The following is a 26,610-nucleotide window of genomic DNA, read 5'->3' as shown; positions in this document are numbered from 1 at the left end:
AGAGAAAATGATGGAAGCCACACTGAGGAAGGAGGTGATGAAAACAGGGGGATTTGTTAGCACATGCTGTGAAATGGTTAGAACACAATGGGACTGTTCAATCACAGCACAAACATATAAACAATTTAATTTAAAAGGCATCTATTTATGCTGTTCCTACTGCAGTACACATGGACTGTTTTCAATTCCCTTTGGACAAAACAAATCCAGAAATACATAAATGCATGTACTGGCCTGATTTTCAAAATAAAATCCAAAAACAAGAAGTCCAAGTCAAGACAGCTTCAGTTGCTCAAACTGTCAAAATAAGAGGTAATTATCATAAAACTAGAAAATATTATTCTGTACTATTTTAATCCCTTCATGCTGGTGGCAGCCACAGATGGGGGAGCGATGTGTTTGGGCAATATCTCACTAATATTCTCAAAACTTTTTATTTAGCCACCCATTTTTTGCTACTTTTATTCATTTTTTGCTGCTGTTATGCCACTTTTTAACCACTTTTCACCACTTCACACCAATTTTACCCGTGTTGCCTTTTGTAAACCATATTTGCCACTTGAATCCCACTTTTTGCCTCTTTTAACCTGTTTTGGCTCATTTTAACCCATTTTTGCCACTCTTCAACCACTCTATACCATTTATTTCAGCCAAATTTTTTCCACTTTTAACCCATATTGCAAATTTTTACCTTTATATTGCACTTTTTTTCTCTCCTTTAGCAAAGATGTTGATACTGCCACAAGGATAAACTGATTAGATTTTTGAGTTCATAGGTTAAAATAACATTGTTAGGCCTCATGTTTAGTCCTTGCTTCTGGACATGATATCTAGAGAAAGCTTTTGTAGATTTTCTTTAAATGTTGCGAAAATGTCCTCTGCAACTCAAAGATTAAGTAATTCGATTTTGGCATTCAGAGGTAAAAATGCCTTTATGTTTGACCTTCGCTTTCAAAATTTCTACATTACCAAGAAACCCCTGTAGTTCTTCTTGACCCACCACTGTACTTTTACTGTCAGGAAATATTATTCTACTAACCAGGTAGACTCCAATGCCCGCTCCGATGAGGTATCCCACATAGACATCTATTGGGTGACTGCGGTGCTGAGTAATCTGCGTCAGACCAGCAAGGCCCGCCGCCATGCAGAAAGCAAACACCAGTAATGGCTTCAAGAGTTTGGTGGTGCTGCTGATGCTGGCATTGAAATACATCTGTTGAGAGAGAGGAGAAACACATACACTTAATATGAAAAAGACATGCAAGATGTATGGAGGCTGAGGTGGAGATGCCATGAAGAAAAATCAACACACAGTGATAGACGTTTGACCTCAACAGTGGACAGATTTACAGGGAAAGAAAAATGCTGTAGAAATTATCTAGTTAATCACTGCATTATAGTTCAGTCATTGGATCTGTAAGGGTAAATATGTTTATGGTGATATTTCCAAAGAAGCCATGTATTGTCCCGTATTGCTTCTCTTCTCATTTCTGAGAATTCGCATTTTAATTAGAGGATGAAGTTTGCATTCATAAAACTAAAAGATGAGAGAGAAGGAGGCTAAAATGAGGTAGGAATTAAGTTTGATCTCCTATATTACTTTAGAGCTTGGAGCAGTGATTTTCTTTAGGTTCATGCACTTAACTTTTCGTATTACTTAGATACTGGCTTTCAAGGTGGGTTTTAGAGGTCCTATAAGGCTAGATTTTCTTACCTTTGACTGGAGCCATGTTGTTTTCCCTTATTTCAACTATCTTGGTAAACTAAACTAGCCATCTTATCTATTAAGGAGACTACTGTTAAAAGAAACCGAGCGTATAGTGTTAGTTCAGGCAGGCTACAGAGTCTAGAGCTGCCGTAATTGAGATCAGCTGAGTGCTCATCAGCTGACGGCCAGCTGATTTACCTTAAGCAAGCTCTATCTGTGCAAGCTGCCCATGAAACCTTCCTCCACCCCAGCTCCTCCTTCATTCTACCGCCAATCCTAAATAACAGCAATATTTGGCTAATCGCTGTCAGACTGCCTTATTTAACGTGCTCTTACCTGGCTACGATCTGCCATTCTCTCTGCAAGCTTCTCTTGCAACCTTCCTCCACCCCAGCTCCTCCTTTATTCTGCTTCTGACATAACCAGTGTCATTCTGTTGTCATGAATGCCTGCTCTGCTCTGGGTTTTGCTGCTTCTCTCTCTGCTGATCCTGCTTGATACTGTCCAGGTAGGCTCGTGTAAGGGCAGGGGGATCCCAGAACAGCCACACCGCCAAACATAAATAACAGCATTAAGTGCTAATAAATAACTGCTAATCAAGAATAATTTATAGCCACAATTCATGTGTTTTTTGACAAAGTGGTCCTGACTAAATTCTCTTTTAAGTGTGGTTACACAGGAGACTAAATGAACTCTCTCGCATTCTTAGAGACCTATGAGACTGCTGTAAACAATACCATCTAACTGACGGTGTGAGAGCTTTCAAAGAAAGGAGTGCATGCTGCATATTAGATTAACTAGGTCATTAAAATGAAACATTTTTGACAGTTAAAAGGAGAGGAGAGGGGGGGTCAAAGAAAGGCAGAATGAATATATTCACAGCCACATTTAGATTCTCTGCATGCACACTATATTTCGTTTACATAAAAAAGACGGCGGCTGAGTGACGGAAAAGCCAGCTTTGCAAAAATATCCATTTTAACAAGCCTGTCCATCTAGCACTGAGCATAAAAAGTCGTAGTTTTCTTAAAGCAGGAGAGTTGGGGGCAATCTGTCAGCGGGGTGACATTTTGTATATTCTCAACATATTTCAAACGTTTGTCTGCCTTTAGAAGTGATTTGCAGAGTTCCTCTGAATTTCTACAGGGATAAAATATATGAGAGAAACTGTAAGAAGTATTTCACATCATTGAAGTTGCCACACAAACTGAATACAAGACACACATGTGCTAATGTGGTGCTTATGACTGAGACACACTGAAGAAAAACTGTTCAGTGTTTTGATTTGTTTCTCAACTTTGCAGAGATCAGACAAAATGTTGTTTCTCTAGCTGCCAAAGCCGATGCTTTCCTCCTCCTCTCTTGCCTTTTCACTCTCATCAGAAATGTGTCTGGTGAGCTCTAATGAGCACGCTCAGTGAGGCAGCAGTGATTCAGCCGGTAGCTCACAATAGCCATTGGGGGTAAAGACTGTGTGTTTGTGGCTCTTTGTGTGTGGGGTTGTTACCTCTAGGAAAAATGACAGTGCTACTCCGCCAAACAGCTCACAAAGTGCTGCAGTCAGCAATGGACTGCAGAATAGCAATACAGCTCAACAATATGTGCTTGGATGTAAATTCAAATGCCTGAATATGTCTTAACCAAGAATGTCCCGGTGTTTATGGAATGAGGGAATTGGATGTAATCTTCACTGGACGACATCACAACATGTTCACAGAGCTGAATACATTTGAACATCTAGGTTAACTGCAAATTTTCAAGGGTATTTAATAACAGGCACAGACCACAGTCTGCCTGTCGATCAGTGGTAAAATTGGCCATCTTAACTGGAAGGTCAGGGGTTCGATGTCCAGCTCCTGTAGTCACATATCAGTGTTATTGGGAAGGAAAATTTCCACTGCTGCATCAGTGGTGTGCCAATGTGTATGAATACACAGTACTGTGCAGGGTCTGATGTGCCTCAACCTGGGGCTTGGGCAATGGGGGTGCCACCAAGCTCGACTCGTGTCGGCACATATGTGTTCCTGGGCAGCCAAGGTCAAGCTCGATGGCATCTCTTATGTCTGGGCCTTTTCACATCTGGTAATGTGAAAAGACCACCAACAGTTTTTGTGCCTTTTGGACGTCAATGTCAGGACCAAGGGCTTGTCACAACCCTCCTACCTGCCTGGATGGCAAAATAGGTCATGCTCACTCACTACATCCCCCCTTTACTTCGCCCTATAGGTATGGACTTTCTTATTTTCCCATGCTCATAGTAATGTGCAAAGACATCCAGAGTGCTACTGAGGTTGTGTCAATCCTCATTCCTACCCAACAGTATCCCCAGGCTGACTTACTCGCCACATCTATGCCTTACTTCAGTCTCATTTTTCGGTCCAAACATGCCTAAAAGTTCTGCATTGTATGGTGAATAAATGGGATTAGCTAATACAGAAAAAAAACCTCTACATAGCAGTCTTCACTATCAGTTTGTGAAAGTGGTGTAAATAGGCATGGGTAGATGTGACCTGTAGTGTGAAAGCACTTTGAGTAGTGAGAAGATTTAAAGTAGCACTAAGCAACCTCCAGTCCATTTACTTTTCATATATTTAAAAAAAAAAACAAGATGGACAATACACCTCAGCCTCATCCGGTTGTATTACAGTGATGTAAAAATACCTCCATGACACATGCTAGAAGAACCGTATAAATGTCATGGCATTTTCTCATAGAAACATAGCATTAACTTATAAAACTGACTGCTGTGCTGTCGGACAATGATTTCTCGAGAAGCTAATGCAGTGACTTCCAGTACAGAATCATGTATGTTTTTAATGCAGTGTTGCCTGAGGGCCTGGAGATCAGTAGCCTCCAATATTGACATTGTCCCTTGGGAACAGCAATTTCTCATGATCTTCTGAATCTGTTGATGATATTATGCAATGAGGATGGTGTGATATTCAAAGTCTTTACAATATTTTATTGAGGAACATTTCCCAAAATTGTTACACAATTTTTAGACAGTCTTTTGCATTAGGGGAACCCCTGCCCATTTTTAATTCTGATGGACTCTGGCTATCTAAAACACACTGACCGGTTGCCAGTTTGTTTGCCGTAATGTTTTCATTACTTTTCCAGCCTTTTGTTGCCCCGTCCCTGCTTTTTTGAGATGTGTTGCTGCCATCAAATTCAAAATGAGCTTATATTTTTCATAAAATGGTAACTGTCTCAGTTTCAACATCTGACATGTTGTTTATGTTCTATGAATGAAATATGGGCTTATGAAATTTGAATATCATTGCATTATGTTTTTATTTATAGTTCACATAGCATCCTAACTTTTTTGGAATTGAGGCTGCAGCATCAAAAGCTAGACTTGAACACAAATCAGTGGAGTAATATTTATCTGTCACAAGAATCTCTGCTCGAGAAAACTATAGCTGACATGCATTTTTGATTTTGTTTGATTCATGTCCCATCTGTAAACATGGAGGATTTGGAGCTTATGAGCTATTCTGCAGCCAGTCAGGAAGGAGAGCTTGAAATATTATGGCTTCACTCAAAGTTGCCCACGTTGTGTTGTGTTGTGTTGTCCAATCTTTATCATGGACCAAAAACACTCCATGTGAATAACATGATATGCTGTTAAGACGCTAAGCTAAGCAGCTAGTTCCAGCATCTATTCACATGGCTCCTTCCTCAACAAACTACATGCATATTTGGCATGATTTAGTACATGTTGTTCCCATCCATATTGTTGACAAAAAGCCTCAAGTCTCAGACCAGCATCCTTTAAAATAAACAGCTGTGATTGGGCTGACCTGAATTAGGTTGGATGGATATCTGTCTGAGTGGGAGGGGGACCAGACTCTTCTGCCAGAGCAAATAAAACACAAGCTTGCAGATTCATCTGCTTTCCAGGCTCGCCTCAGGGTATAGAAGTCTCAAATCCGGACGTCTCAGTGAGTAAACACTGCAATGTGATCATGACTTTGGTATAAAGTGATGGTTATTTCATTCTGGCTAGAAAAGCAGGGAATAATTTCATGTTGCCATCAGCAAAGATTGTAAAGTATTAAAACGAGAGCATCTGGACAGGTTTCATCAACACTAATAATTAAGCTGATGAATATTATGTCTATCATCGGCACAAAGTCATGCAAACTTAAGAAAGAAAAAGTCCCAAGGAGGAAGAAATGTGGACTGAAATCAAAGAAATGATACATTTAGAGATACATGCAAGTATTTAAAATATGCCACAGAAATACATCCTACACAATGTACACGAAGAAACAAGTGCTTACTGAGATATAAACAGCAGCGAAGCCAGAGAGCGTTGCATGCTGGGATGGAAATGTTTTCCTGAGGAGAAAAAAGGGAAGAGTCAAATGTGTAAGCAGAATAATAAAGATGAACATTTTCATAAATAAGTCGTGCAGGTTGTGAGTTTACAGACCTTTTTGCATCGACATGAATACATCTTTCATGGCTGTTCATGCTTTTTTCTTTGTCTTGATTATATTTGACATTAACCTGAGAGGCTGCCCGGCTATGTTTGTCAAACTGCATGCGCATCATCGGATGTGAGCACTAGTAAACAAAAAGAACACTGTGGGGCATTAGTGAGAAGATAATGGGAAGGCTAATGAGTTATTGTCAAGGCTGATAATTAAGATTTAGCTCAAACTGAATCCCAAAATCTCACTTAATTTCACCTACAAGGGCCCTCTTCATTTAAGCATGCTAATTGCTCCGAAGTGTTTACCTTACCCTCTTTTAAATGGTGTGTTGGTTATATCAGTGTTATAGTAATACACTCATATGTATTTCATAAGCCAATTTTTGCACTTGTGTTTTCAGTTGGAGCTTTAGTTAGCTAGTTGATGCTGAGTTTATAACAAATCCTGGGCTGTGTCCAAAACCACATATACTTTATGGACTGAAATGGCATTGTATTCAAATACATGTACTTTAATATGGAGTTGGCCCTCCCTTTTGCAGCTACAACAGCCTCCATCCACTCTTACTGGAAGACTTTCCACAAGATGGAGTGTTTGAGTGCCCATTCATTCTGTAGAGCATTTATGAGATCAGGCACTGATGTTGGATGAGAAAGCCTGGCGAGCAATCTCTGTTCCAGTTCATCCCAAAGGTGCTCAATGGAAGCCTCTGCGTAAGTCAGTCACACTGAACTCACCAAATCATGTCTTTATAGTCCTTGCTTTATGCTCTGGAGTATAGTCAAATTAGAATAGAAAAGGGCCTTTTCTACTGTTGACACAAAGTTGGAAGCATAGCATTGTCCAACATGTCTGGGTATGCTGAAGCATTGAGATTGGCCTTCACTGGAGTTAAGAGGCATAGGCCTGATTTGAACTTGTTTCTAGTCTACAATAAGCCTTTTTGTACAGATTAAGCTAACAGCCTGCTTGCTTCATTTCCCTAAATATCAAACTCTTTGAGCTTAGACTGTAGGAGGTAAGGACTGCCCTTTGCTAACATCGGTCATATCAAAGTAGAAACATTTGTTCATTTGTACTACAGGGATCATCCCTGCATCCACTATACTAAGCTGTAATCTTTTATGTCTGCCTGGGCGTATAATGCCCGTCTAATACCCATATGCTGGGGCTTGACCTATGTGTGTGTTACACACCACTAGGCTAAAGAGCATCTTCATTAGAATGCTAAATACAGACTCTGCAAATTTGAGTTATAGCTGCAACAATAACAAGTTTTAAGCCATTTTTTTAAAAGTCCAGCTAAAAGCAAATAATGCATTATTTATACCAGAGAATATCTCTTTCCTCTTTAATCTCCTTTAATCCAGTTCACATGCGAATGAGTTTTGATAACTCTGGCCTTTACGAATTAATGACATTTTCAACTTGAAAATTTAATTTTTCTCTTGAATATATCTCGAATCATATTTCTTCTTTTTTTTTTTTTGTTTTTTTTGAGTGGCCCTTATATGCTGTTGTAATCATGGATGGGCTACACATCGATCTTTTGGCAACTAAGTAAGTCAGTATGCCTATTATGTTGTGAAATTGTCAATAAAAATAATTAAAATTGATGTTTAATTTTTCTAAGTGGGTCCTGAGGGGGTTTAGCTTTTCTTAGATGTGAGTAGGGGGGTCCCTTAGGAAAAAAGGTTGAGAGCCACTGCTGTACATTAACTAGCAAACCAAATGACTCAGACTGCTTTATTCTGCAGTCTTCCGTATCTAATAACATTGTGGCAGGAGGGATAAAAACAATCATTATTAAAGTGGAACTGAATGGTATATAAATATCTCCTTACAATCTTTGTATTCAGTGTATCTTTAGAAGCCAGACAGATGGTGACTTCCTGCGTCTTACCTCGCCGACATGATGGCGTACTGGTCCTTCCCCATACAGATGTCCCTTGTGATGTAGGCGTTGTTGTCACATGACACCCCCGGTGCCGTATAATTGGGCTGACAGACGGTGAGGAAGAACGGGGCGTGGTAACCGGTCGCTAACTGGATGACATCTGTCACCAAGGCTGTTGCCAAGAGACCGAACACATGAACACCTGAGGGAGAGCGAGAGAGAGAGAGAGAGAGAGAATGAGAGAGAGGGGAAGGAGACAGATTTAGATGTGGTGAGGCGGCCTCGGTAAATGAACTAAAAGCCCCTGGAGGGTTTCACCACTTTGAGCTGTTCATTTGGGAACACCTGCAGAGGAAAACAATGTTGAAATTTCTTTCTTCTAACCTGAAGTGACACCAGTCTGTTAGGTTATGAAGCTTTTCTTCAGACGGAGAAATTTGGCAAGGTGAATTACTCCTTTCACTTCAAAGCTCAATGTCAGCCTCCAGATATTTCCTGTAGAGCATTATATCAAGTCTGTTTCATTTTAAGTCACCCTTCATTTAATGCATGTAATTAGCTTATTTCCTCACTCTGAAATATAATCATGTTGGAGGCTCAGCCGGTGTGTGGAATTACTCACAGCCAAAACTGATTTCCATCTGAACAACAGAAACTGCTTCCTAAATAAAGACAGCTGACATTTATTTACAGTGTATGCACTGTAGGTAACCTGATCCCCACTAAATGTGACATTTCAAAATCCAAAAACATTATTTCAAAGGATTATCCATCCATATGATGGCAATACAGGTGGTAAATTTAAGACAGAACAGCAGACATGAAACACAATGATGTAGTATGCATGTATAATAATGCACTTACTCAAAAAAGTGTGAAGAATACAATATGTGTGAGAAAAAACACATCTGAATGTAAACGCTGCATAAGAATGCTTTCACACTTATGCACTTGACAACTTCCTTTGCAGTGTTGATTTAGCTCAGAGGTTAGCTTGCACATACTTTATACATAGGGAGAAGTCATGCAATATGCAGCCTCAGGCTCGACTAACATCATCTACTAAATATCATCCCCACTCTCTCATCCATGTTTCAGACTCTATACTCAGTCCTGTACTCTGAATACAGGGGAAAAAAACACCCAGTTTCACTTTTGTGTAGACCAGGGGTGTCCAAACTATGGCCCGAGGGCAAAATGCAGCCCCGCGGTCCAATTTTGATTGGCCCACAGAAAATTCTTGAAACAAACATCTCAACAAGAAGAACTTATTGATGTGTTTTTTTTGTGACTAAACTGGGACAACTTTTTACATGGTAAAAATATTGGCAATCAAAATAATATCTTGTTTTCTCACTTCCTGATGAGTTTCGGCAGCACATAGCAGTTTCATTAATATTCCAGGGGCGGAGCCAGTAGTAGCTAGGGCAAAACAAGGCCCCCTGGAATTTAATTGGAACCCCCAAAAACCTGAAACTGATTGTCTCTTTTCCTTGTTAGCCATTAAATAAAGCATTTAGCATTAGTTCAGGCAGGCCACAGAGTAAAGATCTTCCCCCATCCAGCAAATCTAATATGAGCTTTCATCAGCTGATGGCCAGCTGATTTGCTCTAAGCATGCTATTGGCCAGTTGCTCTCATGCTCCCATTTAAACTGCTCCTGCCTGGCCACGCTGTGTAACTCTCTCAAGCTGCTCTTGCAACCCTCCTTCACCCCAGCTCCTCCTTTATTCTGCTTCTGACTTATTTAATGCCATACACCGCGCTTTGTGGATATTAAAGTGGCCCCAACATCCTGGTGTATTTCCATATGTGGCCCCCAGTGGAAAAAGTTTGGACATCCCTGGTGTAGATTCTTATGATACAATACATTTTATTGCTGAATTAGCAATCACAGAGCATAGATAGAAAAAATAAGGCTTAACAAGACCACCTAATACATCACCATAGATGCTAAATCTGCAACTGAACAATTCCCTTTTATTGTGCTGTCTCTCATGCAAACATTCAACCAAAAATGCTTCACATTACATTCAAAATTTAGCACAGATGGTCAATAAGCACAACAATGTGCATTTATCCACCCTTTATCTATCCTTTATCTATACCACTTATCCTGTTTGGGGTCAAGGAGGGGAGCTGAAGTCGATCTCGGCTGTCAATGGATGAGAGGCAGGGTACTCTCTGGACTGGTTGCAAATTGATTACAGGGCTGATATGTAGAGACAAACAACCAGCCATGCTCACACTCACATCTATGGGCAATTTAGAGTTGGGATGCACAATGCAATAGGCATGATATTTGTATCAGCAGGTATTAACTTAAAAAGAAAAAATGAGATCGACAGATATGAATATTTCTGTCACTATTTACAGCCAATACAGTCAACACAAAAGGACAAGAATGGACAAGCTCTGGTGTCTACTTCTAGTTTTGAATTGAGGATTCTGTTCAATAAAAATGGCACCTCATAAGTATTTACTTAACAGAAAACCAACATTTTGTTGTCACTCATAAATTTCTCACAATGAGGGCGAAAAGCACTAAAAAAGGCACTTCTGTGTCACACTGGAAGCAGTCCCAAACTGCAGATTTGCACTGGAAGCAACGCGAGAGCACATGGGCATCCTGGGACCACTTTCAGCAGGACCAGACACTATTAGAGGAGTGACATTTCAGGTTTGGAATTCAGCTTCTGGGGTGTAGATGGCCTAGCGTCCCACATCATGGGTGGCACAGATTCAAGTTCAGCCTGTGGCTTCTTTCTCTCAAGTCTTTCTCCTACTTTCTCACCCCTGCTTCCAGTTCTTTCCACTGTCCCCCTTGCTGAAAAAATAAAATCCCCAGTATCTTTAAAAAATAATATATCTTAAAAATGAAAAGAAATGGATGATAGTGTCAATGTGCAGTCTCATTGACAGTAGGCTTTAATACTCACTGGCTGTATATGGACTATCAAGTGAAACATTTCAAGAAGCAAGTGATGATATTTAACATTTTAGTTCTTCATCCTGCTGATAAATACTGTCATATGAGCAGAAACTAAACCTAAGAAAGGAGGCAGTTTGAATGACCCCCTGCCACCCAAGTTTACTTTTATAATGTGTGAATCACTACGGTGGCTGTTTGTGTTAGTTAAGTGTTTTATTGAAGACATACAGTATATGGACAGAAATATCTGGCCAGACATGTTAATTATTGATTCAGGTGTTTTAATCAGACCCGTTGCCACAGGTGTTTAAAATCACGGTTTGGTCTATCATCAAAAAAAGCTTGGGAACCACTTGGTTGAAAGGCATCTTAAAAAGAACATCACTTCAAAATGATAACAGCTATCCCCCTCTAAAAGCAGACACTCACCGACTCACTAACCTCTAAAATGTCACGGATCACATTGTAAACATCATTCATAATCTCTCCCTTACAACAAACACCCCTAAAGGATTGGTGGGTGGACGTACCGACGAAGCGCACGGTTCTGCGTAGGAAGGAGTTGAAGCTGCAGCCTCCAGCGTTGATGCTGCTCTCCGACTTGGGACATGACTTCAGTTTGGATTGCATACAGTACATGAGGGCCTCCCCCATCATAATCTGTGAGAGGAGAAGTAGATAAAAAGGTAAGACAGAAGCACATCTCTGAGTAGTCTTCACATTTTTTGACACATGTAAAATGAGCAGAGATGGACGGAGACAAAAGGAGGGACAAAAGGTAGACTGCTGTTAATGTCAAATATCCAATCCTGTGATCCTGATCTACAGCGAGAGTACAGAGAATGGAGGCAAGGTGCTATTGAACAGTGATCACTTCCAATCAGAGTGATAGATGAGCGCTGGAGAGGTCTGCTCGTTTCCATGCTGCTGATGGATTGCCATTGTGTGTGTGTGAGAGAGAGGGTGTATATTGATCTGGGAGGCTTGTGCTATGTCTGGCGGTGTGTATTGGAATGCCAGGTGTGTATTTATCAATGTTTCATTGATTCTGCATTTCTGAGGGGAGATTGAATTTGCTTTGTGAGTGTTTGAGAAGCTGTGCGATTGTGTACTTCTCTGATCTGTGTATTTGTCTTTTGACTTTAGTAGAACTCCAAAATCCCTGAGACACAAATGAGATCATTGCTCCTCTGTGAAAAAATGACTCCATGCTGCTGACTCCAATAAGGGAAGATTTGGTTCTTGTGAGGCAGCATTAGTCAACAGTTTGTGCATGAGTCACAGGTCCAATATCACCAAATCAGCATGATTAAATGGAGCTTGAGCTTGATAAAACTGGACTTTAAAATTGATGTAAAAATGTTAGCTGAGGTTAAATCAGGCTAAACTGAGTTTCTCTAAGTAGGACCAATACCTGCCTACCTACTCCTGCATGTATACACCTTAACAAAGCGCAAACTGGCCTACAGTGCCTATGAAGAGTATTCAGCTCCTTGGATGTTTTACCCTTTCATGATTTTATGAATCAATTGTGGTCAATGTAAATTGTCTTTTTTGACAAAGATAATTGACAGAAAAACCCTCTTTAATGTCAAGGACAAAACAGATTTCTAAAAAGTAATGTCAATTAAACAAAAATATGGAAGGTAAAATAAGTGATTGCATAAATTGGTGCTATTTGTTCCACTATTGGTGAAATGGGGATCACCTGAGTGCGGTAAATAAAGTATAAAGACATCTGTATCTGGAAGGTCCAGGTTCTATTACTGAAAACTGTAAGTCAGGGGATGGATAGAAAAACATTGCAAGACACTGAGCATCCCCCAGATTTCAGTTAAATCCATCATTGAGAAATGGAAGGAATATGACATGTGTAGCTCTGCCTTGATCAGACTGTCCTCACCATCTGAGTGACTGTAAAAGAAGGAGACTAGTGAGAGAGGCCACAAAGACACCTATGACTACTCTGAAGGAGTTATGAGCTTCAGCAGCTGAGATGGGAGAGACTCTGCATACAACTGCTACCTAGGTTCTTCACCAGTCAAAGCTTTATGGGAGAGTGGCAAAGAGAAACTATTGTTGAAGAAAACTCTTGAAATCTTAACTAGAGTTTGCCAAAAGGCATGGTCAAGTAAAGGAAAGTTCTTTGGTCTGATGAGACCATAATGATGCATTGCACATCACTACAAACACACCATCCCCACTGTGAAGCATGGTGGCGGCAGGATCATGCTGTGGGGATGCTTTTTAGCACCCAGACCTGAAGAGACTTGTAAAGGTTGAGGTTAAAATGAATGCGGCAAAATATATAAAATTCATATATGACAGTTTTTTCAGTCTGCAAGAGAACTACAGCTTGGGAGAACATTTATTTTCCCACAAGACAATAATCCAAGAAATTCAGCGTAAGCTACACAGAAATGGTGTAAAGACACCTAGAGGTGAATGTTCTGGAGTGTCAAATAAGTCAACTTTTATCAAACATGATTGATTTACAAAATCAATAAAAAGATAAAACATCCAAGGGGGTGAATACTTTTCATAGGCACTATAAGTGTTGTGTGCATGCTCCACAGTTTTGGCGTCAGACTTTCATGTAGAGGTTGTATAGAATCAATGCATAGCATAACAAGCCAGAGGGATTGCATGCATTGCATTTGTACCAAAAGAACGCATGAATGTATTGGAATGCCAGGTGTGTATGAAATATACAAAATTGTAAAACTGCCACTGTTTTCACTGTTCAACTTACTACCAGTTCAGTCAGGAATGCTCTCATAAACTGTATATCCATTTTATTGAAAATGGATATACAGTTTTACTTGGCAGATGCTCCCTGGGTAAGCCCGCTTTGACTTTTCAGGGAGCGCTTACCTACAGACCCCAATATGGACAGATACATTTATGACGGTGCAAACTGAATACAATAAAACTAGTTCAAAAGCAATCAACCCACAGTAGCATGAATCTGAATATGAGGGTGCAACAAGCTTTATGCTATAAATGTGGAGGCTGGGGTGGAGGAGGTTAAGCTTTGCCAGCATCAGCAGCAGTGTGGTCCATCAGCAGAGATGTAGAGGTAGAGGAGATAGAGCCTATATTATCAAATAGAAGCTTGATTTACGCCTACATTATACATACTCTGCCGTGTAAAGGGGCACAGGTCAAGGCTTCTATCTCAAGGGCACATTTAATACTGTATATCCACTGGAAATTTTGGTACCTATAGCCTACATATCAATGAATGAACCCAAGCTAAGCACAAATCAGAAACTTCCCTCCATCCCACCTATCCTCCAACATGTGAATGTGTTCGTATCTGTGTGTGAGATTGACTTACGGATGCTGCAGGACCGGCGAAGGCCAAACTCAGCAGCATCAGCAGCGGGATGAGCTCATCGCCCGTCTCCACGTAGGGCATGGAGAGGTCGCGGTCATGGCAACGGAAGCCCACCACGGCCGGGGACAGCACATCTGTCAGCTCCAGGAAGTACAGGGACACCAAGGAGGACAGGACGATGGGGAGCTATGCAGGTGTGCACACAGAAATGAAGCCAGACGCAAATAAACACACATACAAGGACAAGGACAAAGAGTGACTCGCATTTAATATTTGCTTTGAAAGAGGTGATTCATCTAGTTTATCTCATCTCTTAACTAATACACACTTTCACACTCACAAAGGAGAAGAAGAGAGTAAGTACTGTCTCATGAAAAACATCAACTCTGCTTTCAGTTGAGGTCAGATTCATCTTGATGTCTAAAAGCTGACTGTTAGCATGACTCCATACAGCAGAGACATGATTCAACTTCTTATTGATTCAGTAAATGTAATGAGTCATCACAGCCAAGCAAGCTGGTAAATAAAAAAGGGATCCATCAATACATTCATTTCATCCACACTCACCTCTACAAAATAAAAGCATGGCAGTAGTGTCATGCTGTCTTTGGGAGGCTTCTTCTTGGCTTTGTTTTTGGGGGACGTCATCTTGGGGTGGGACCAGTCACAGCCTGATGGGAAAACAGATTGTGAAGAGGAGTTTCAGAGTACTTGTATGGATTTTTACCATCAGTATTTCTAAAAGCATCCAAGAAGCGTTCAAGCTTCTGCCAGGCCAGAGTTATCTGATAAATAAAACATCGGCTCAGAAAGTTTTTAAAGGCTGGTTTAGACTGCGAGATGTTTTGTTGGTTTAATGAGGAATACCTTTCTACAGTCAGCAGAAGTTTAAATGTATTCTGTGCTTATTTGTAAGCATTTGTGGTAATGAGGTGCATTAACTGTTCTTCCACACTCGTACAATTCAATAATTAAGCCCATAAGTCTGCAAATGCACTTTTAATAACCAGAAGGAGTGATTTCCTACATAAAGAAGGTTATTGAGATGCCCTTGAAAAAAGTAAGACAAGGAATCGTAGGGTAAGTCCAAACACACTATAGCATGCAATGCCATGCCATGCCATGCCATACCATACCATTGGATACGATACCTGTGCACTCAATGAATGGTATGGTGTGACATAGTAAGATGTAGTATGATATGATATAAAGTAATTAATGACTATATGGTACTGTTCTAGATGATATAATATCATCACAAGAAACCATACCAAACCATACTATACTCTACTACATTACTTTAACCCTGTATAATACAGATGTTATTTTAACAAAAACAGTAAAATCAATAGGATACAAAGTATGACACAGTAGGATACAATACAATACGATACAGTTACAATATGATACGACAAGATCGATACAATGTAATATGATACGATGTGATGCATTACAATGCCATACGATAAGATAATATATTAAACATCGTATTACTGTACAATATATGATAAGAATAAATTTAATGGTATGGCACCATATCATACTATACTATAATACAAGGCCATGACTATTCAAACTGGCGAAGTATGGTACAGTGTGATACTGTAAGATAGAATGTGATATGATACAGTATGATATGACATAACACATCATACCATACCATAAGGTACAGTCAAATCTAAAATAGGATATAATACTTTATAATAGGATGAGATATGAAACAATAATTTATGATTTGATATGTTTAAGAATATGATACGATTTTAGGAGATTCAATATGATTCTTTGAGACAGGATATAATACAATGGAAAAGTAAACCATAATATACAATACTATGTATTAAAGAATACAATATGATACCACATGACACAACATGACTTGGCAAAGCAAGGCCCTGGACAGAATGATACAACATATAACATGATATGATACGTAACATGATATGATACAATGAATGGCACGGGATGATATGACACAACACGAAATGATACGTAACATTACAATATGACACGACACAGCATAGAATGGCTCAGGACAACACGACATGATACGCCACAATACAATTTGTTATTGTACATTACATTACCATCTGACAAGACACAATAAGGCACAAAATGGCACAGGACAGTACCACACACCAGGACAGGACACGATATGATAAAGCATGTTACCATACATGACACAGCAGGCATGTGACGACAAGATAGACATGTCACAACACGGTATGATACAACAGAACATTGTACAATAGGACTGACAAAATGTTGGCCCCCCTATGTGTGATCTAGGGATAAGTGATCACTGCCCTACAGCCTATGTTAGAGATACACACCTGAACAAAAGTAAATCAAAAATTGTTTTTAAAAGGAATTTAAAACATTTTAATGGTGGAGTTTTTATTAATGACCTTTATCAGAGCAGCATAAACCTCACCTCTGAAATTCTTGATGTTGATAGAGCATTTAACTGTTTTTTAAATACATTCCTTTCCTAACAATTATCGTCCAATACCCAAACTACCCTGTCAGTCAAAAATCCTAAAGTCACTGGTTAACAAGCAACTCAAAACATTTCAACTCTGTTTTAAGCCCCCATCAATCTGGTTTTAGAGCGAAGCACAGCACCATCTCTGCAACCACTGTGGTTATTGATAGTATTGTTTCCAATATGGATAAGAGGAGGTGCTGTGCTGCTGTTTTGATTGATTTATATCGAAAGCGTTTGACAAAGTCAATCATGGTCTTTTAATCCAGACACTTAATAACATTGAGTTTGATTTAATTGCTTGTAACTGGTTTTATGATGATCTTTTTAACAGATCACAGTTTGTAAAGGCTGGAAACAACCAATCTGAGTTTTTATCTCTCACAAAAGGTGTCCCAAAAGGATCAGTTTTGGTCCCTGTTTTATTTACTATTTATATTAAAAATGTTGTTTCATCTTTAACAGACAGTGATTTTCATCTTTATGCTGATGACATTATTTTACATTGCTCTGCTGTTTCTGCACAACTGGCTGTGGTAAAACTTCAACATGCTTTTAGTGCTCTTAAAACTGTACTTAATGAAAGCAAAACTAAATGTATGATATTTTCTAAAGCTAGAGATAATGATTTTAACAGTCTACAACTATCCACACTTACTGGTAACAGTATTGAAAGGGTGTCAGTGTATAAGTATCTTGGTATTTGGATAGATGAATCTTTTACATTTAAACAGCATATTGAAAATCTCATTGGCAAACTTCAGCAGAAACTGAGGTTTTTGAATAGAAATAAAGCTAATTTACATCCTAACAGTCAAAAAAGTTTAGTTGAGGTGATTTTGCTGTCTGTACTTGACTATGGTGATATTGTCTCTGGACATGCTCCTGCTTCCACACTCAAACCTCTACATTCTGTTTATCACTCTGCTCTTAGATTCATAACTGGGGATCCTTATAACATTCATCATTGTATTCTGTATGACAAAGTTGGTTGGTCCTCTGTGGCACAAAGGCGTGACAAACACCTGTATGTTTTCATTCATAAATCCCTGATTGGATGTACCCCTACTTATATAACATCTATGCTGAACTGGCAACTGGGAACCTGCTCTACTGACTGTTTAATGCTGCAGGTCCCAAGAGTTCACTCTGAATTTGGGGAATCTGCTTTTAGCTTTCATGCTCCTAAAGTGTGGAACAATTTACAGGAAACTCTCGAGTTTGGCATTTTAGTCTCTCTTGGGCAATTTAAGGAAATGCTCTCAAATCATTTCACTACAGTATGTGATTGTTTTAACTGAGCATCATTCTTCTGTTTTTTTTCTGTTTTTATGTGTCTGTATCTCGACATCATTGTAAATGAGGGAAACCTCAATGATTTTTGAGACTTAAATAAAGGTTAAATAAATAAAAATACTGAATTGGGAAAAAGGACGTTCAGTTTTGCTGCCCCTTCTGCGTGGAATACTCTCCAGTGTGAAACTGTCAGAACTCTTTTCACTGGAAATCTTTCGTTCTATCCTAAATGATCGACAGTGTGAGACCATGGATCAGTGCCTGTGCTTGTAAACAGTTTGCACTTTAAACGTGAACTAGTTTGCACTTATAAATAATTGTTTCTAACCTGTCTCTCGGATATATACTATTTGTAGCCATATCATTTATAGCCATTCAGTAATAACTGGTACACTGCAGGGCTGATGGACTGAAGAATATAAACTGTGTACAAACTGTACACACTAAATGCATCTTCCTTACACACACCCTCAGTCACATTCCACTCCTGCTATCAGTAACCTGAAGGCAATCAGAGGCCTCAGAGAGAAGGAAGAGCCAAGGGCCCAAATGGAAAACTAAACAGAGTTAAATATTCACATCTCTCCCTCCAGCTCTCCGTTTCTCTTCATTTTCTGCCTGTCTCTCTTTCTCTGCATCTCTGTCCTTTATCTGCCCCCCTCCTTCTCTATCACTCAATCCCCTGCTCTTTACCTCTCCCACCTCTCCCTGTGCCCTATTTTACTTATCGCTCCCTCCATCACCTTCAATCTTCACCTCCCAATCTACCTTCATTTTGCCACCACTTTTCACTTGACCTTTTTATTTTATTACCTGAGTTTCATTCAGCTTCCCACCAAACTTGTTTTTGTGCTTTTGTCTTTTTTATGTTGACTTTTAAAACAGATTGCATTGTGGCATTTAAAGGTCTGGTGTTCCCGAAACTTTCAGCTGTGTGACTCTTTAAGGTTCTTGAGGAGCTTTTAGCAGATAAGGCAGCAGAGAAAAAATAATATTAATGCTTGTTAATGGCTGTAAAGAGCAAACAAGACCATAAGGGTGAAAACACTGTAATAAAAATTACAATTAGCTGCTCCACTGTGTTTTCTGCCGCTCAAATGTTGGTGACAATCAGTGGTGAGAGCTGTCAATGAGACTGTAGTAACAGCCACTAAAGGTACCCCTCCACCTTGTTAAATCGCGAACAACAGTTTTGGGAATGTTGAGTCCAGTTTCACCGGGGCCTGATTACTAATAGACCTGTTGGACCAAGAAATCCCTTAAATAGAACCTGTCTGACAAAGTGAAGTAGGCTTAAAGATCTCAAAAGTCAACACATCAAAGTTCCATCTAAAGAAATTCAATAACAGATAAGAAACAAAGTCAATGATGTCTCTCAGTCAACTTTGGTAAGAGCCATTGCCCACAAATGGAGAAAACTTGGAACAGCGCCGAACCTTCCCAGGAGTGGCTGGCCAACCAAAATGACTCCAAAAGCACGTTGACGACTCATTCAGGAGGTCACAAAAGAGCCCAGAACATCTAAAGGCCTGCAGGCCCCACTTGACCCAATAAAGGTCAGAGTTCATGATTCAACAATAAGAAAGAGACTGGCGGAGGCCAAGGCCAAAACCACTGCTGTCCAAAAAGAACAGAAAGGCTTGCGTAACCCAGTGACCTTAAGCTCAAGCTCAGGGTTGAGCAGGGTTACACTCTGGGTTACGCAACAGGACAATGATCCCGAACACACCAGCAAGTCCACCTCTGAATGGCTTAAAAAACAAAATGAAGATTTTGGAGAGGCCTAGTCAAGTTTTAGACTTAAATTCGATTGAGATGCTGTGGGCCTTCAACAGGCTTGAATGCAGTTGTAGCCGCCAGTTGTAAGGTTTAGGTGGGAATTACCTTTTCACATAGCAGGGTAGGTTTGGATGTTTTTTCCCTTAATAAATAAAATCAGCACTTTAAAATACTTTTCACTCAAGATTTTTGGTGTCCTGTGTTTGTGTTTTTGCCATTTTCTCCTAGCAGTCCTTCCTTTTTGTCACAGTACTTTTAAACTGAAGTCAAGCTTTTTAAGAGCACAAGGTCAACAGACCTGATATTACCCTTCAAGGCCCTTCAACTGGCCTTTCAAGCTCTCTTCTGCCTCTTCCTCCCTCTTCTCTTCTTCCTCTCAATCCTACATTTCTAGCTGTTTATTTCCCTCACCTGCTCTGCCACAAACCTTCACTCCTGTAGTTAAATCCGTCCCTGCTTTTTCCACCTGTCCTCACCTTCCCTTCCTTCACTATCTGCCCCACTGTGCTAACACCTCTCCCCCCCTCTTCTTTCTCATCTCCTTCCTCCTTTCTCCATGTCTGTCTCTCTTTCTCTCCGAGATAAGAGGGCCCTGACCCTGAGGCGGTGTACGGCGCGGAGAATCAAAGACTTCTACGGTCTAATTTCCATGACCGTTAGAAATGAAGCAGAGAAGTGAGGAGGAAAGGAGGCAAGAGAAAGGGAGACGGATAGGAGAGGAGCAGTAAGGAGACAAGAGGAGAACAGGAAAGAACAGGGGACAAGATAAGCTGAGATCAAAGACGTAAAGAAGGGAAATGATACAAAAAGAGGAAAAAGCTGACTCTGGTTTGTGTACATCTGATGGGGGAGGGGGGTCGGTGAGGAGGGGGTGAGGACAAGGGGGATATCAGGATGGACGGATTCCAGTGTAGCTGAAAGCAGCTTAGGAAGACACAGGGTCCTGGGTGTCACTCTTTCAGCCGCTTGGTATCAGTGACCTACTCCAGTCAGCATTTAAATCTCACCCCATGACTCTGTCGCACACAAACACACAAAAAAACAAACACACTAAAACACACAGATTGAGCCTCTTTGGTGAAGAAAGGGCCATCGTTTATCTATCACACCAGCGTTTGTCCTCTGGGGCATGACGTGTGTGTGGCTGCAAAATGTTTGCATGAGCAGTCTGAGCGTCCGTGTGCTGGTGCTTGCAAACATGTCGGCAGAGTTTGCATGCGTGCGTAGTTTAAGCTTTGTGTGAGCATTTTGTCTGCGTGTGGTTTGACTGGGTTGGTTGTATCGCCTGAGGTAGACAGCAACAGTCCGTCAGAGGAGAGGAAGATACAAGAGTCAGTGACCAGCAACACGGAGGCTTGTAGTGTGTTGTAGCATCACTGTGCTGTTTTTCTACAACAGATGTGTTATTGAGAAATGTTGCTAACTATAGATGATGGTGATAGGATGCAGTGTACAGTGCATTCATCAACCATTTAGACCCCTTTCACTTTTAAAGATTTTATGCTGCAGCCTGAGTCTACAGTCTAATTTTTTTTCTCCCATTAATCTACGCTCAGCACCCCATAATAACAGTGTAAACAGAAATTTGAAAACTTTTGCAAATGCATGTAAATCCTTTAGTTAAAAACAGAATTAAAATATGGTAAAAAAAACAAAACAAAACAAAACAAGGTAAAATGGGTTAATAATGGCAAAAAATGCTGGAGAATGTCTTGAAATTAGATTTAAAAGAAGAAGAAATTAGTTAGAAATGCAAAAAGTTGGATAAAAGTGGCAAAAATAACCAAAAAATGGCAAAAATGGGTTCAAGTGGCAAAAATGAGCATATTTAATGGTAAAAGGGGATTTAAAAAAGCAGCTGAAATGGCGTTAAAGTGGAAAAAAATAGGTGTACATTTGGTGAAATGGGATGAAAATTGATATAAACTGGGAATAAAAGGTTAGCTGAGGCAGAAATTGTCAGAAACTGGCAAAAATGGGCAAATCAAATTGTGGAATGTGGCTTAAAAAGTGTTTAAAGGGGTTAATAGTGGCAATTATATGTCCACAGAGCCAACAATAGGCAGAAAGTTGCAAGATTTCATTTAGAAGTGGCAAAAACTGGCAGAAAAAAGTGGAGGAAAGGGTTTAAAATGGACAAAAAATGGGTTTTAAGGTAAAAGTGTTAAAAAACGCAAAATTGGTGGGGAAACCTGATTAAAAATTGGTTAAAACTAGTGCAAAGTGGCATCAGTGTTAAAATATGTTATTAGGTTTTTTTTTTTAAGGCATCTGGAGACCCCCTCTCAGTGTCTCGCAACCCCCAACGGGGTCCCGACCCCAGCGTTGAGAGTCCCTGCTCTAGGACATCCACAGAGTCGTAAGCCACTCCTGTGTTGTCTTGTTGTCAAGTTGGAAGGTGAACCTTCAGCCCAGTCTGAGGTCCTGAGCGCTGACAAACAAGTGTTCAGTGATGACATCTCAATACTTTTCTCTATTCAGCTTCCCCTCAACCCTGATCAGTCTTACAGTCCCTGCTGCTGAAAAACACCCCCACAACATGATGCTGCCACCACTATGCTTCACTGTTGGGATGGTATTGGGCAGGTGATGAGTGGTGCCTGGTTTCCTCCAAACATTATGGTTAGAATTGAGGCCAAACAGCTCAGTCTTGTTTTCATCAGACTGGAGGGTCTTGTTTCTCACAGTCTGAAAGTCCTTTAGGTATTTTTTGCAAACTCAAAGTGGGCTCTTGTGTGATCTGTGAGGCCTTCTATAGAGAGTATGTCCCTCAAATCAAGGTGTAGAAACAAATAGGAGGGACCTGAGCTAAATTTGTTGTTGTAAAATGTCTGAATAGTTATTTCAATGTGATATTTTATGTTTTTTTATATATAAATTAGCAAAAAAAGTAAGTAAGCACTGTGAGTAACATTGACCAGACAAGTCCAAATAAACATCTTGTTTCAGGATGCAACACACCAAATATGTCCTATCATGCTTGTGATGGCTCGTTTTGGTGAAACATCTCATTTCAAGACAGTCCAGTAAAATTTTCTTGCTCCATTGCAGAAAATTTTACTTGTTGTAATCTTTTCAAGCCTCACTCTTTGCCTTTCATATCTAGTGTGTGCATTATTTAAACCATTCTAGAAGTAAATTAGACAATTTAATGTCATGTTCTTAAACAGGATGGAGGATGCTTTGCTGGTCTTATTTTCATTATTTGGCTGTAAACCTCCTAAGAATGCTGATGTATGTGACTATTTGTATTGATAATTAATCATTGATCATCTTGATGTTTAAAATTTTTTGCCTCTAAAATGACTTGGAACAGAAAAACTGAGGGAGAGAAATCTAAGATATTTTTTCTTTTTCATCAGAAAATTACTTAAGTCATTAGTAATTAAACATGTTTGCCGTTAATTCAACAGTTGAAAGCTGACTGATCAATGAAGAGTTTCTACTTGATATCTCTGATTTTTGGACTTCTGGTCTCACAACAAAAGGAAACGTCACATGGGATTAAGCAGATTTTGATCAGTGTTCTTTGTTTTTTTTCACTTGAATGAAAAAAAACCCATTGGCAGATAAAACAATAATGAAAACAGATTGCCGTTTGCATGTTTTATAATAGGATGGAAGAGAGGATTTTTGACTTTTGAGAGTAAATTTGAAGTACTTTGGCAAACTTCATCATATACATTTGTTATGCTCAGAGAGTCTTGATGAAAAAGACAAATCTTAAATTCACCAGAACATCCACCTCACATCAAATAGAGGGAGGACAAATTAAAGGAGGAGAATGAGGGATTTGTAGGTGGTTATGAAGGAGACAAAAATGAATGATGATGCATTTTTAAGACCAATAAAAGCAAACAAGATAATCAGCGTGACACAGATTATTTATATATAGTAGTTTTCAATACCTGTTAATGCTGCTGCAGGCCAGGGTAGGGTCCTCCTATCCTCCTTTTCCTTTTTTTACATTTTCCAGGGCAAAAATGTCAAGATTAATGATACACTATATGGGTGAAAGTATTCGGCTGCTGTACCATTACACCTGTATGGGCTGTAATGACATTATATTTAAGTACACGCCCTTTAATATGGAGTTGCAGCTATAACAGCCTCCAGTCTGCTTGGAAGGCTTTCCACAAGATTTCAGAGTGTTTCTGTGGGAATTTGTGCCCATTCCTTCTGTAGAGCATTTATGAGGTCAGGCACTGAAGTTGGGACAGGTCTTTATAGTCTTTGTTTTTGCACTGGGGCACAGTCATATTGGAATAGAAAAGGGCCTTCCTCAAACTGCTGCCACAAAGTTTGAAGCATAGTATTGTTTACAATGTCTTGGTATGCTGAAGCATTAAGACTGGCCTTCACTGGAGATAAGGGGCCTAGCCCAAACCCTGAAAAACAGCCCCATACCATTATCCCTCCTCCACCAGACTTCATGGCTTGCACAGTTCAGTCTGGCAGGTAACGTTCCCCTGACATCGACCAAACCCAGACTCGGCCAGCTGATTACCAAACAGAGAAGCATGATCCCCCTGCACTGGGATTTTACATGGGATTCCACTTTGTGACAGAGTTGCTGTTATTCCTAAATGCTTCCACTTTCCAATAATATCACTTACAGTTGACTGTGGAAAATCCAGCAGGGAGGATATGTCACAAACCATCTTACTGCATCACAGTTCCATGCTTGAAGTCACTGATCTCTACAGGATGACTCATTTTGTGTCACAAATGTTTGCAAATGAAGACTGCTTGGCTAGGTGCTTGATTTTATATATCTGTGGCAACAGGTTATGATTGAAACACCTGAATTCAAGGTGTGCCCTAATACTTTTGCTCAAGCCAGCTGATGTAAAAACCTACTGGCATACTGTATTAAAGGTTTTTCCTAATGTCGTACGCCTCTGGAAAAGCTGCACAGCTGTGTCAGTTCACCATGATGATGTTTATTCAACAAAACAATGAATGAACATGCAACCTTGGTATCATGCTGTCCTCTCTGCATTCCAGATGCTAGAGATGCATGCACACTGACCAGCTGTGTCTACCTTCTGCTGGTAATTTTTTTTTTGGTAGCTGACTACTTTAATGAGAAAAGTGACTTATAACAGATTACCTGAGAGGCACCTGGCTGCAGACATCCATGATCACATTTGCACTTTGACATCCGTTATCTACGCCTCCAGAAGCTATCTTTACATTAAAACTGAACACCTTATAGTGTAAGTACTATATAGTAAACCATCTTTTTGTTTTTTTTTTAAAAGAATTTAACATATTGAGATAGAAAATAAGTTTAAAAGTGCTTAGATTTAAAGCTCCTGTGACAAACTTTTGGCATGTGTGGTTTGGGGAGCCACCTGTGAACAAAGTAGCACATCTTTACATCATCACTAAGCCTAGGCAATTTAGCCAAAATGTCATCACAATATTTTTTTTTACCTTAAGGGCAATGGTATCATAGAATTACAGGAGATAATGCACTTAAATACATATTCAGGGGTTACAACCCCCCTCTCACCCTAAAACAAACCTGTGATGGCATACTGAAGTCATGCCTGAGCATGAGATTTTTTATAAGTCTGTGTGTGTGTTCACTCCCTTATAAATGCACCTGTAATTTTAAGTTTCATTTCCCCCCTGCTGAGCAATCATGAGTTTAAGCATGCCTTTGAACCGTTTGAGCCATTGTAATATGAGTCGCTGCAGCCAGGCAGACAGCCGCTGGGCAAAGTGAACACTCGCTTCATGTTGCTGTTATTACATGCATCAAACCGAGAGAGGAGAGAACCCAACTTTTAATTGTGCTTCACTTAAACCACAAGGACACTAACAGGTGACGTTTTGCTTGTTATGTAGCTGCTCTTCAGTGTCAGAGTGAAACATGCTGAAGACTGGACCCAGACCGATCTGCTCTCTGTTGCATATCACTTTGCCAGTGGTGGCTTTGCTTATGTCTCTTGCGTGCACCATAACACAACACACGAACCTAACTGGTGGTGACAGTGCTGCAAAAATCCAAACCACGATGGAAATTTTACTGGTGATGATACTGATACCCCCAATTCCCTTATCTTGTCTTATATCTTGAGTGTGACAGAAACCTCCTTCTGCGCTCTCTGCACACTCAAGAGTATAAATCAGTGATTGTTTTTGGAAGGAAAATGCAAAAAGGAATGTTATGGTGATCACCTACACTGAGGCAGTGGCTTTTGGCATTTAAGATGTCATTTTAGAAACTGTAAATCTTGTCGCTGATGCTCTTGTTTGCTTTGGTAGACCATGCCAGGTTATGAGAATCACTTCCAGTCATTTTAAAATGATTACACCCCAAGAAAAACACATGGAATTTGAAGGAAAATCACCAAGATATAAGTCTTTAGAAATGTTTTAGCTGATCCCTTGTAGGTCTGCTTTAAATGAGAAGAACAAACAGAACAGTTCTCCCCATATTACCACCTCCTCCAGCGAGTATCCGGTGTGTCTCCCCTTGGCCATTGACTAAGCATTAATCAGAGTGTGAAGCTGCTGCTCTTTTATTGACCCCTGGCTCACAATGTGAACTTGAAAATTACAGAATGAGGTGATCATAAAGAGCAGCAGGACAGTTTATCCATTCTCCGATTGCTGTTTATTCCTCCATCTGTCTCTGGAAAGTTACAGTTCTGTCTGCAGGGCCATGTCCACTGCAGCTGGGCCCTGAGGAGGCTGGGACACATAAAGGGCCATATGCT

General features: G+C 40.0%; 1 protein-coding gene across 1 annotated transcript in view; it reads right to left on the bottom strand.

Moving 5' to 3' along the window:
• Positions 1–26,610, bottom strand: part of plppr3a (phospholipid phosphatase related 3a) — a 34,608-nt gene that overhangs the window by 7,166 nt on the left and 832 nt on the right. Inside the window, exons 2-7 of the mRNA XM_041813102.1 lie at positions 14,887–14,990; positions 14,320–14,505; positions 11,510–11,639; positions 8,054–8,249; positions 5,995–6,052; positions 1,040–1,213 (exon numbers count right to left, since the gene is read on the bottom strand). Of these exons, the coding sequence (XP_041669036.1) occupies positions 1,040–1,213; positions 5,995–6,052; positions 8,054–8,249; positions 11,510–11,639; positions 14,320–14,505; positions 14,887–14,967 (825 nt within the window). The 5' untranslated portion in view covers positions 14,968–14,990. The remainder of the gene's footprint in view (positions 1–1,039; positions 1,214–5,994; positions 6,053–8,053; positions 8,250–11,509; positions 11,640–14,319; positions 14,506–14,886; positions 14,991–26,610) is intronic.

The sequence above is a fragment of the Cheilinus undulatus genome, linkage group 18, assembly GCF_018320785.1.
Source record: "Cheilinus undulatus linkage group 18, ASM1832078v1, whole genome shotgun sequence".
Classification (NCBI taxonomy): Eukaryota; Metazoa; Chordata; class Actinopteri; order Labriformes; family Labridae; genus Cheilinus; species Cheilinus undulatus.
This window is presented reverse-complemented; position numbering and strand designations above follow the sequence as displayed.